General features: G+C 48.3%; 1 protein-coding gene across 24 annotated transcripts in view; it reads left to right on the forward strand.

The window, feature by feature from the left end:
• SDK2 (sidekick cell adhesion molecule 2) overlaps positions 1–12,831 on the forward strand; it is a 1,552,195-nt gene that overhangs the window by 1,370,036 nt on the left and 169,328 nt on the right. For all 24 annotated transcript variants that reach the window (XM_068263131.1, XM_068263129.1, XM_068263132.1 and 21 more), the window contains one exon: positions 7,705–7,852. In XM_068263131.1, coding sequence (XP_068119232.1) covers positions 7,705–7,852 — 148 coding nt within the window. The remainder of the gene's footprint in view (positions 1–7,704; positions 7,853–12,831) is intronic.

Raw genomic sequence — 12,831 nt, forward strand, 5'->3', positions numbered from 1 at the left:
TGCCCTATGGGATGTGTATGTCCTGATTGGTCCAGTCGCTTCCTGGGAAAAGAAAGAAAAATATTTAATTAGGGTCAGCAATGGGTTTGGAAGCCAATATTCCCCCGTGGGGGCCGTGATAATAGACTGGGAGGGAAGGAGGCACCCCAAAAATATAGAACATTAAAAAAAAGTTTTCAACGGTGAGAGGAGCTTACCACAGGAAATGAGGCATAGTTTAGGTAAAAAAAGGGGTAATGATATTAAAAAACTCAGGACAACGCGGTTCATGAGTACCAGACTGCCTGTCTACTGCCCCGAGGAAGCTGGTTGATGCACATGAAATGCATTGCAGTGTTTTTTCAATCAAATTACCTCTTTTTTTACCTGAGCTAGGACTTATTTCCCAGTGTTAAATACCTCTTATGTTTTGAACTGTTTTTAAATATTTGATACTTTTGAGGCACCATCTACCCAATCCATCCGTCATTGAGCTGTGTAGATAAAGATAAGAGGAAGAAATAGCATCTCCCATATATATATATATATATATATTCCTAATTTCTTGGAAATCTTGGCGGCTTGCCACGGCATGCCGCCTCTCTCCGGTTGCGGGAAGTTTACACATACAAATACATATTCATTACGCTTCGATTTATCGCCGCATCTTGTAAACAGCTCCTAAATTTCTCAGCTGGAACAGATCTGCGGAGGGCCCCCGCAGCAGCCACCTGTTCGGCGCAGATTACCATCGCAATTCCCTGAAGGTCGCAGGTCATCTTTTTGCTAAAATCTGCCTCCGCTCCTCTTCTCCCCCCCCCCCCCCCCTTAATCATATTTTTTGCCGCGGACGGTTTTAATGCCGCCTCGCTGGCTGTATCCTGTACCCGCTTCCTCTCCCCCCCCCCCCCCCCCCCGATCCGTAAATTGAATTTTTCCATTTTTATGGCGTAGCAAGCCGCTTGGTATGAAAGACACAGCTCCTGGTAACATTGTATTGTGTAGATAAGCACGTCCCGTAGATAGATGGCTTAGCATCAAGACACAGAGCAGAATAGCAAACTAGATCATAGCGCTAACCCTTCAGTCGCCGGATCAGGCCTGCACGTCAGGCAGGCGGCCAAATGCTCCAATAAAATACATTTATCTGTGAAATGTCATCTCCTCCCAGCATTGTTGTAATTCCAAGCAGCCGGTCCTGTGATTAGGATGAATCAGGACATCCCGGTCACATAATGCAGTCATTCTCTCCTGGGCTCTTCAGCATATGCAGAGTGGTCGGGACATGCTGATTGGATTGTGCAGAGCAGTGGCACTCTTATGAGTCATCACATCCCTCTCTTCCCTTTTAAAGGGGACCTGAGGTGAGATGAATATGGAAGCTGCCATATGTATTTCCTTTTCAACAATGCACATCACCTGGCTGCCCTGCTGATCCTCTGTCTCTAATACTTTTAGCCACAGACCCTGAACAAGCATGCAGATCAGGTGCACTGACTGGATTAGCTGCATGTTTGTTTCAGGTGTTTAAGACACTACTGCAGCCAGAAAGATCAGCAGGACTGCCGTGCAACGCAAGTGTGCTGGCCCAGCTGTGACTTACTTACCATGCCCATCACTGGTAAGGGGAGAAAGCAGCCTTTCCACCATCAGACGCCTGTAGACACGTGCCCACACTGCCTTATGGTAAATCTGGCCCTGCCACTCCTATACATAGAGGGAGGCCCACTTATATAAACTAAGTAACCTTTACCACCCCCGCAACCGCCCCCCACACACACACGGATAACATTAACCGCCCCCCCCCCCCATGCCTAACGTTAACCGTCCCCACTGCCGCGTCATTCACACATACACACACACCCCTGCCCTTGGCTAACCGTAATGCATCCAACCCCATGCCTAACTGTAACCGTCCCCACTGCCGCGTCATTCACACATACACACACAAACCTGCCCTTGGCTAACCGTAATGCATCCAACCCCATGCCTAACTTTAACCGTCCCCACTGCCGCAACGCCCTTCCCCCACGGCTAACCTGACATTTTCCTCCCCAACGGCTAACCTTAACCATCCCCGCCACCGGTAAAAAAAGAAGAAAAAATAAAACTAAATTTTTAGACATAGCCATGGGGGCCTAAATTTCCCCTCCTTGCCGATAAATATAATGGTATTTATCGGCAAGGAGTGGAAATTTGGGCACCTACAGCGGGCGATAAATATCAGGAGTTGGGGCTGATATTTGCAAGGCCCTGCAGGTGCCCCAGTTTCCCCTCCTTGGCGATGATTACAGCAGGCTCCAATAAAACAGTGACCAAACTTCCCCTGCTAGCGGCCGCCCACACTTCCACCATTGGCTGGCATGTTACCCTCAGGGCAGGGATCCATCCTGGGGGAGCCATTCCGTCTCTCCACCAACCATTGCCACCGTCAGCCGGTCTCCTCAGTAGCCCTGACGGGGTTAACCAAAGCCTTGTCTTATTTGCAGGCATCTCTCTCGCCTTCGTCGGTTGCCTTCCATATTTATGAGGCGCCTTCAGAGAAATTCAGCATCGCTTTCGCCTGCCTGTGCATATCCTATGCAGATCTGATATCCCATCTTACACCCCAAAGGATTGACCCCCTAGAGCAGGCCCTCTCTTGATTTCCATACACGGTAGACCTCATTTATCTTGCTGCGTACATTCGCCAGGAAGGGAAAATATAACAAGTTGTTTTGCTGGTGTCATTGGAATGCCCCTGTAAGACACGGGCGCCTCTCACATTGGGAGGGTTGAAGAGGACCTGTCTGTCGTGCCGTCGAGAGCTTTCAGTGCGGAGCTACTGTTAACCCTCTCAGCTCTCTGGTGGAGCAGGAGAGAGATACTGTCTTAATGGGCTCCTCGGGTTGAGCGTTGATGGATTACCGTGACAGCAGCCGTGTGCAGGAACAAGAGGCAGGAGGCTCAAAGATCATCCATGTATAGCTGGAGGGAGCGATAGCGGGGAAGAAAAAAAAAAGCTTTGAAATGCATAACTGGATGGATAAAACCTCATAAGACAAACCTGTTGTGGGGAACAAGAGCCCTTATTTATCAAAGAGGCTTTTTTTCATCCAAGCAGCGCACAGAGGAATCCTGTATGTTCAATCAGCGTGTCGCTATTTCTTCATACTTCACATTTATCCTCATTTCTGAATGGAATTAAAGGAGGCCGTGCTTCGTAGGATGGTGGATGTGCAGAAAAGAGTCAGGTATAATGAGGGTGAGGCAGAAGAGGAGGTACTGAGGCATCGAGAGGACGGACATGTACATCGGAGGTCCAAACTGAACTCTGGTATGATGAGGCATCCAGAGGACGGACATGTAGACCGGAGGTTCGAACTAAACTTTGGTATGATGAGGCATTGAGAGGATGGACATGTGGACAGGTGGTCTATATAGAACTTTGGTATGATCAGGCATTGAGAGGACGGACATGTAGACCGGAGGTTCAAACTGAACTTTGGTATGATGAGGCATTGAGAGGACGGACATGTAGACAGGTGGTCTATATAGAACTCTGGTATGATGAGGCATTGAGAGGACGGACATGTAGACAGGTGGTCTATATAGAACTCTGGTATGATGAGGCATTGAGAGGACGGACATGTAGACAGGTGGTCTATATAGAACTCTGGTATGATGAGGCATTGAGAAGACGGACATGTAGACAGGTGGTGTAACGATTTGTGTCAGCAAGAGACAGAATTCTGATTATTAGGTGATCTGCAGTATCACCTATAATGCAGATATATACCTGATCATAAGATGATCTGCAGAATCACCTATAATACTGGTATATCAGAAGCTGCCGTGACAACAAATACAGATGGTGTAACAGGTGTAGTGCTTGGTGCAACAATAGTACTGATAGGTATGACAATGCCTCACCAGAGGAGCTGGTGGGCACTGAGAGTTGAGTAGTCAGACTAGCAGAGTTTGGCAACAGACTGGCAGATACGGAACAAAGTCAGAAAGCAGAGACAAAAAAGTTATAACAAGCATAGTCGGCAACCAGATCAGATGGGTAGAAGTACAAAATCACTGAGAGTAAGAATAGTCAGAACGAGCAAGAGCCATAACAGATAATACAATAAATGATTATAATTATGGCTATCAAACAATCCTATCACTGTGTGAAATCCCCGTTTTCCTCCCAGATCAAAGCACACCGGATCTATCTAAGGTCTGAGTGCTAACACGAAGTATTCGCAACAGCAGACAAGTTGCCACTGAATCTGCCATGCTTAAGAAGCGGAGGAGACCCCTGAGGCACGCCCACCGCACTTCCCCCAATCAGCAGCGGCGAGCGTGCCCGATGACGTCAGCCGACCAGCCGGTCAGCTGACGCGCCTCCTCCTGGCATAAAGATCCTGAAGGTGAGCGCGCGCACGCGCTAATGCAACCCTGTGAGCAGCAGAGACACCCGACCTCAGCGTACCAGACGCCCGAGGTGCGGGAAGACTGGCAGACAGAGAATCAGAAGCAGCTGCGGTGGAAACGCCATCCACCGCCGCTGCCACAGCACTATTCCTCCCAGCACCCCTGCGAGCAGCAGAGACACTCGTCCTCGGCGTGCTAGACGCCCGAGGTGCGGGAAGACTGGCAGGCAGTGAATCAGAAGCAGCTGCGGTGGTAACACCATCCACCGCCGCTGCCATGTTGCTTTTCATTACAGGTGGTCTATATACAACTCTGTTATGATGAGGCATTGAGAGGATGGACATGTAGACAGGTAGTCTATATAGAACTCAGGTATGATGAGGCATTGAGAGGACGGACATGTAGACAGGTGGTCTATATAGAACTCTGGTATGATGAGGCATTGAGAGGGCGGACATGTAGACAGGTGGTCTATATAGAACTCTGGTATGATGAGGCATTGAGAGGACGGACATGTAGACAGGTGGTCTATATAGAACTCTGGTATGATGAGGCATTGAGAAGGACGGACATGTAGACAGGTGGTCTATATAGAACTCTGGTATGATGAGGCATTGAGAGGACGGACATGTAGACAGGTGGTCTATATAGAACTCTGGTATGATGAGGCATTGAGAAGACGGACATGTAGACAGGTGTTCTATATAGAACCCTGGTATGATGAGGCATTGAGAGGACGGACATATAGGCAGGTGGTCCAAAAAGAACTCTGGGAAGATGAGGCATTGAGAGGACTGACATGTAGACAGGTAGTCTATATAGAACTCTGGTGTGATGAGACATTGGCCCAATTCACTAAGCTTATCACCTATCTTTAATAACGTTTCTAGAGTGAGCACCATGGTGATGAGGCATGTCGTATTCAGGAAACATGTTACCTCAGGCAAACCTAAAGTTAACTCTTCTTTCTTTAAGTTAACTCTTCAATCCTTAAAATAACTCCAGAGTTAAAGACAGGCTGTTTATTAACTGCGTGTGAAAATAATTACAGAGGAGGTAAATTAACTACAGAGGAGGTAACTTAAGGAATGAAGAGATAAGATAACTCTCTTACTGTGTGGAGGTAAGTTTTCTCTTGCCTTATTATCTCCAGCATGATCTTCGTGAATTGAGGTCATTGAGAGGGCGGACATGTAGACAGGAGGTCCAGAAAGAACTCTGGTATGATGAGGCGTTGAGAGGACGGACATGTAGACAGGAGGTCCAGAAAACAACTCTGGTATGATCAGGCATTGTGAGGACATACATTTTGACAGGAAATCCAAAAAGAACTCTGGTATGATGAGGCCATTGAGAGGGCGGACATGTAGACAGGAGGTCCAGAAAGAACTCTGGTATGATGAGGCCATTGAGAGGGCAGACATGTAGACAGGAGGTCCAGAAAGAACTCTGGTATGATGAGGCCATTGAGAGGGCGAACATGTAGACAGGAGGTCCAGAAAGAACTCTGGTATGATGAGGCCATTGAGAGGGCAGACATGTAGACAGGAGGTCCAGAAAGAACTCTGGTATGATGAGGCCATTGAGAGGGCGGACATGTAGACAGGAGGTCCAGAAAGAACTCTGGTATGATGAGGCCATTGAGAGGGCGGACATGTAGACAGGAGGTCCAGAAAGAACTCTGGTATGATGAGGCCATTGAGAGGGCGGACATGTAGACAGGAGGTCCAGAAAGAACTCTGGTATGATGAGGCCATTGAGAGGGCAGACATGTAGACAGGAGGTCCAGAAAGAACTCTGGTATGATGAGGCCATTGAGAGGGCGAACATGTAGACAGGAGGTCCAGAAAGAACTCTGGTATGATGAGGCCATTGAGAGGGCAGACATGTAGACAGGAGGTCCAGAAAGAACTCTGGTATGATGAGGCCATTGAGAGGGCGGACATGTAGACAGGAGGTCCAGAAAGAACTCTGGTATGATGAGGCCATTGAGAGGGCAGACATGTAGACAGGAGGTCCAGAAAGAACTCTGGTATGATGAGGCCATTGAGAGGGCGAACATGTAGACAGGAGGTCCAGAAAGAACTCTGGTATGATGAGGCCATTGAGAGGGCAGACATGTAGACAGGAGGTCCAGAAAGAACTCTGGTATGATGAGGCCATTGAGAGGGCGGACATGTAGACAGGAGGTCCAGAAAGAACTCTAGTATGATGAGGCGTTGAGAGGGTGGACATGTAAAGAGTAGGGATGAGATGCATAATTTTTCCTTGCATTCATATTTAATGTAAATTTCCAAATATGCAGCTTGAAATCGGATCCGAATAATTTCCTATTGGTCCAAGTCCAAGCTGCATAACATTTACATGAAATTTGAATGCGAGGATAAATGATTTGCATCCCATTCATCATCCCTAGTAATGAAGCTTGGGGTACCAAAAGAACGGAGGTGTAAGTAGGTATGGGGTACAACGGGAACTGAGAACAAAGAATAAGCAACCTACTCCTATACATGGGTGGCGCCTACTTATATATGTGGGGGAGGGGCCCACTCCTGTAATTGGGGGAGCGGCCCTCTCATAAACGTGGAGTAATAGCACACTCCTATACGCGTGGAGCAACCTGCTCTTATACCTGGGGGAGGGGCCCACTCATAGACATTGGGGCATGGCCTGCTCATATCCATGGGGGAGCGGCCGACTCATAAACGTGGGGGAGTAGCCTTCTCATATTCATGGGGGAGTGGCCTGCTCATATCCATGGTGGAGCGGCCCACTCAGAAACGTGGGGGAGTGGCCTGCTCAAATACATGGGACAGCAGCCCACTCAAAAACGGCGGGGGTCATTCATTCCTATACGTGGGGGAGCTGCCTGCTTATATACAGTGGGAACCGGCCCACTCATGAAAGTGGGGGCGTGGCCTGCTCATATCCATGGGGGAGCGGCCCACTCATAAATGTGGGGGAGTGGCCTGCTCATATTCATGGGAGAGTGGCCTGCTCATATCCATGGTGGAGCGGCCCACTCAGAAACGTGGGGGAGTGGCCTGCTCATATACATGGGACAGCAGCCCACTCAAAAATGGTGGGGGTCATTCATTCCTATACGTGGGGGAGCTGCCCGCTCATAAACGTGGGGGAGTCATTCATTCCTATACGTGGGGGAGCTGCCTGCTCATATACATGGGGGAGCGGCCCACTCATGAAAGTGGAGGCGTGGCCCACTCCTATACATGGGGGAGTGACCCACTCATATATGTGGCAGGTGTATAAACTATCAAGCAGTTTGACTGTATCATTTCATTTGTCACTCATGATTTACAGATGCCCCGTGGATCATCCTCTTCGCCAACCTGGATCCAGACTACTCCGCCTTTGTGGTGAGGAACCTCATCCCAGCCCGCTCCTATCAGTTCCGCCTCTGTGCCGTGAACGACGTTGGCAAAGGGCAGATCAGCAGAGAGACGGAAAGGTAAGACCACTGCACAGGCCACAAGACTTGTACACCTCAAACAAAACCGTGACCTTCACAGCAGCTAATCAGAGCTCAGTATTACCAAGGGGAAATACCGACACTGACTGGTCAGAAGATCCTTGTGTCGTATTTAAAGGGACACTGTAGGGGGGTCGGGGAAAAATGAGTTGAAGTTACCCGGGGCTTCTAATGGTCCCCTGCAGACATTCTGTGCCCGCGCAGCCACTCCCCAATGCTCCAGCCCCGCCTCCGGTTCACTTCTGGAATTTCAGACTTTAAAGCCTGAAAACCACTGCGCCTGCGTTGCCGTGTCCTCGATCTTGCTGATGTCACCAGGAGCGTACTACGCAGGCCTAGTATGGGCACAGGATGTCTGCGGGGGACCGTTAGAAGCCCCGGTTAAGTTCAACTCATTTTCCCCCGACCCCCTACAGTATTCCTTTAAGGAAGGAGTAGCATTGGACTTCATGATTGGCTGACTCCTGTCGCCTTATTGAGTCATGCAGGGTCAGATTCATTCCTTTTAGAAATGTCCTGTGTCTGGCAACGGTTCTGATCCACAGCTTCTTATGCCAATCACCTGACACACCGTCCACAGAACAGCACATGGAATAGGGGCATGTATGAGGAGCACTGTCATTGGTAGGGGGTGGCATATACTGGAGGCACATGGTGGGGGGGAGGGGGGCATGTAGCATTTTAATGGAGGACATGTGATGGAGCATTGTAATAGGGGCATGTGGTGGAGGCATCTGGAATGGGGGGGCATGTAGGAGGAGCACTATAATGGGGGGCATGCACTGGGGGCACATGGAATGGGGGCATGTAGGAGTAGTAATATAATGGGGGGGGATTTGATGGAGGCACATGGTATAAGGTCATGTAGGAGTAGTACTATAATGGGGGGCATACGTGGGGGGCACATGGAGGCCATATGAAAGGCATACATATGAAATCGGCGGCGGTAGACTTGGGCGCAGCACACAGCGGTATATAGCTGATCCTGCTGCTGCACAAGTCCCGGACGTGTCAATTACTATTCCCCCTCCAGGCCGCCATGGATAGTGGGGGAATGAAGTAATTCGGCTTCCAGCGATTGCTGGGGGCTGAATTATTGTGTTTTATAAGAAACTTCAGCTCCATCTTCTGATGACGCCGACGTTACTCACTGAGCCCCGCTATAGATGTAATTCCTATTCTAGTCTATGGTGGCACCGGCTGCACCCAAATCTACCTGCGCTGAAAAGCACTGCTCCGATATGATGGAGGCAAACAGAATAGGGGCATGTAGGAGTCGTACTATAATGGGGACATGTAGGAGGAGCACTATACTGGGGGGGGGGGGGGTACATGGAATGGGGGAATGTAGGAGGAGCACTATAATGGGGGCATATGATGGAGGTACATGGAATAGGGGCATGTAGGAGGAGCACTATAATGGGGGCACATGGAATGGAGACTAAGCGTGGGGACTGTGACAGTGAAAAAAAAACGTTTCTAGCCACTCTCGTTCTTTAGCACACTCTATGATCTTCCTGGAGGTCCTTTAAAGCAGTAGGATCAGCCATAGTATTCCAGGGGAAAAACACATATATAAGTAGATAAATACTTGATCTACTTACATAACACATGTATTATACTGTCCACGTTTTGATTTCAGTGAATGTTATATAGTAAATGACGAGAATTCAGTTAGTGGTGGGGGCCATGTCTTTTGCCCACAGTTAAGGCTAACTCGTGATGTCATTTTTGCCCTTTACTTTTTTTCTTGTCTCCTCCAATCGCTGAGTCACCTCAGCCTTGCTTGTAAACACAAGGAGTAGGGGATTAGGTTTCAGATAAGCAGCAGGCAGGGAAATAAAGGGAAGAGGAGGAATGTATTATAGATAAAAAGAACCCCCAGCATGCAATTCTTTGGCACGACTACTAAAGGCCCAGTGCTCCTTAAGTATGTGATAACTCCAAATCATAACAGCAGAAAAAGTTTTGAAAGTTTTGAATGCAGGATTAGCATCTTTATCACTTAATACACTCAGACCAGTTGCTGTTGAAATTTGATTTTTATGGTGACGATACCGCTTTGATGGCTGTCTTGCTCTAATCACTGGTTTTCAGTGTAAAGTGTTCCAGGAGCTGCGCTTTAAAGGATACCCAAAGTGTCATGTGACATGATGAGATAGACATGGGTATGTACAGTGCCTAGCACACAAATAACTGTGCTGTGTTCCTTTTTTTCTTCCTCTGCCTGAAAGAGTTAAATATCAGGTATGTAAGTGGCTGACTCAGTCCTGACTCAACAAAAGAAAGATGGCTGGATCTCCACCTGGATTTGAGCAAAAGTCCTGACTCAGACAGGAAGTGACTACAGTGTGACCCTCACTGATGATAAATTCCAACTATAAAACACTTTCCTGGCAGAAAATGGTTTCTGAGGGCAAGAAAGAGATAAAAAGGGTAATTTCTTATCAGTGAGGGTCACACTGTAGTCACTTCCTGTCTGAGTCAGGACTGAGTGCCTGGCACTGTACATATACATGTCAGTCTCATCATGTCACATGTCACTTCGGGTATCCTTTAATGTCCTGAGGATCCAGGTGCAGCGATGTCCCCTCCATCGTTCTTGTGCTGCGTCTCCTTGCAGCGGTGCATCCTGGGAGCCAATTACACGGGGAGCGTCTTTGTGAGACGTGATCCAGCTACAAGTGTTACACAGAATTTCTGATAGATGTGCCTCTTCTGATGGCTGCCGGGCACTTTGAAGCCGGCTAGCTCCTCTGCAGAGCAGCTTGTTGTGTTATTGTGCTGCTTTTATGATAAGTAGAAGGTTGGGTATGTGGGAAGCTCTCTCTCCCCTGGAGGATTATCCCACATTTCCCTGCTGCTGCTGTGATTCCGCCAGCCTGTGATCTGCCGAGTCGGGAGATGTATATCTTACCCTGGGGGTGCGGGAGCCATTCAACCCCTTCACTACCGGGGGCCCCAACCAGGAGCGGTGCTGCAACCGATATAAGGTCATTCCTTATCGAGCAACAAGTGCCATGAGCTGCGGAACGTCTAAAGCACAAACAATCCGAATCATTGTACAGGTAATAATAAATCACAAACAATGTCCCAGAGGGGACCTGACCTGAATGTACAGATAGTGGCTCAGCTGAGTCACTTATTCATCAGCTGGGTATAGTGTGTCTCTACACCAGTGACCAATGGGTCTCACAATATACAGTGGGTTGCAAAAGTATTCGGCCCCCTTGAAGTTTTCCACATTTTGTCACATTACTGCCACAAACCTGCATCAATTGTATTGGAATTCCACGTGAAAGACCAACACAAAGTGGTGTACATGTGAGAAGTGGAACGAAAATCATACATCATTCCAAACATTTTTTACAAATCAATAACTGCAAAGTGGGGTGTGCATAATTATTCAGCCCCCTGAGTCAATACTTTGTAGCGCCACCTTTTGCTGCAATTACAGCTGCCAGTCTTTTAGGGTATGTCTCTACCAGCTTTGCACATCTAGAGACTGAAATCCTTGCCCATTCTTCTTTGCAAAACAGCTCCAGCTCAGTCAGATTAGATGGACAGCGTTTGTGAACAGCAGTTTTCAGATCTTGCCACAGATTCTCGATTGGATTTAGATCTGGACTTTGACTGGGCCATTCTAACACATAGATATGTTTTGTTTTAAACCATTCCATTGTTGCCCTGGCTTTATGTTTAGGGTCATTGTCCTGCTGGAAGGTGAACCTCCGCCCCAGTCTCAAGTCTTTTGCAGACTCCAAGAGGTTTTCTTCCAAGATTGCCCTGTATTTGGCTCCATCCATCTTCCCATCAACTCTGACCAGCTTCCCTGTCCCTGCTGAAGAGATGCACCCCCCGAGCATGATGCTGCCACCACCATATTTGACAGTGGGGATGGTGTGTTCAGAGCAGGGCCGGGCCGAGGCATAGGCTGGAGAGGCTCCAGCCTCAGGGCGCAGTGTAGGAGGGGGCGCACAATTCATTCAGCTGTCATTCCTAATTGTGTATGAAGCAGAAAGAAATAAGAAAAGGGGATATATAGCAGTGACTGCAAGCCATATAACTAGATATTAAGGTGTTGGGGAGGTTGTAGGCCCTGTGGCCCTCTTAGTCTAATAGCAATCAGTGTGTGACAGCTGAGGGGGGAGGGATAGAGGGGCGCACTTTGGTGTCTCAGCCTTGGGTGCTGGAGGACCTTGTCCCGCCTCTGGTTCAGAGTGATGTGCAGTGTTAGTTTTCCGCCACACATAGCGTTTTGCATTTTGGCCAAAAAGTTCAATTTTGGTCTCATTCCGACCAGAGCACCTTCTTCCACATGTTTGCTGTGTCCCCCACATGGCTTGTGGCAAACTGCAAACAGGACTTCTTATGCTTTTCTGTTAACAATGGCTTTCTTCTTGCCTCTCTTCCATAAAGGCCAACTTTGTACAGTGCATGACTAATAGTTGTCCTATGGACAGAGTCTCCCACCTGAGCTGTAGATCTCTGCAGCTCGTCCAGAGTCACCATGGGCCTCTTTACTGCATTTCTGATCAGCGCTCTCCTTGTTCAGCCTGTGAGTTTAGGTGGATGACCTTGTCTTGGTAGGGTAAAGTGAACCTCCGGACTAAAAATCGACTCAGCAGCACTGAAAAGGCCTGGTGTTTCTTTAACAGTTGCACAGCATCAGAACTTTGTTTCTCTTATACAAGCCTCATTTTTAGCTGCACAGAAGAAAACTGCCCGGGCAGTTTTCCCCTTATGCTGTGCAAAGCATGATGGGATTTCTGATGTTGTTGCTCTCATTCTGCTGTTTTGGTGCAATTTTTTTTTTTTTACATTTTGAATTTGACATTTGAAGCCTAGCGCTCGCAGCTGGGAGGGGTTATCAGGACACAGGACAGTTGGAACTGTGTCTCCTGCTCCTTGTCACCTCCTTTCAACCAAAAAGATGGCTGCCCCCATGACAAAGATGG

The sequence above is a fragment of the Hyperolius riggenbachi genome, chromosome 12 (assembly GCF_040937935.1).
Source record: "Hyperolius riggenbachi isolate aHypRig1 chromosome 12, aHypRig1.pri, whole genome shotgun sequence".
NCBI lineage: Eukaryota > Metazoa > Chordata > Amphibia > Anura > Hyperoliidae > Hyperolius > Hyperolius riggenbachi.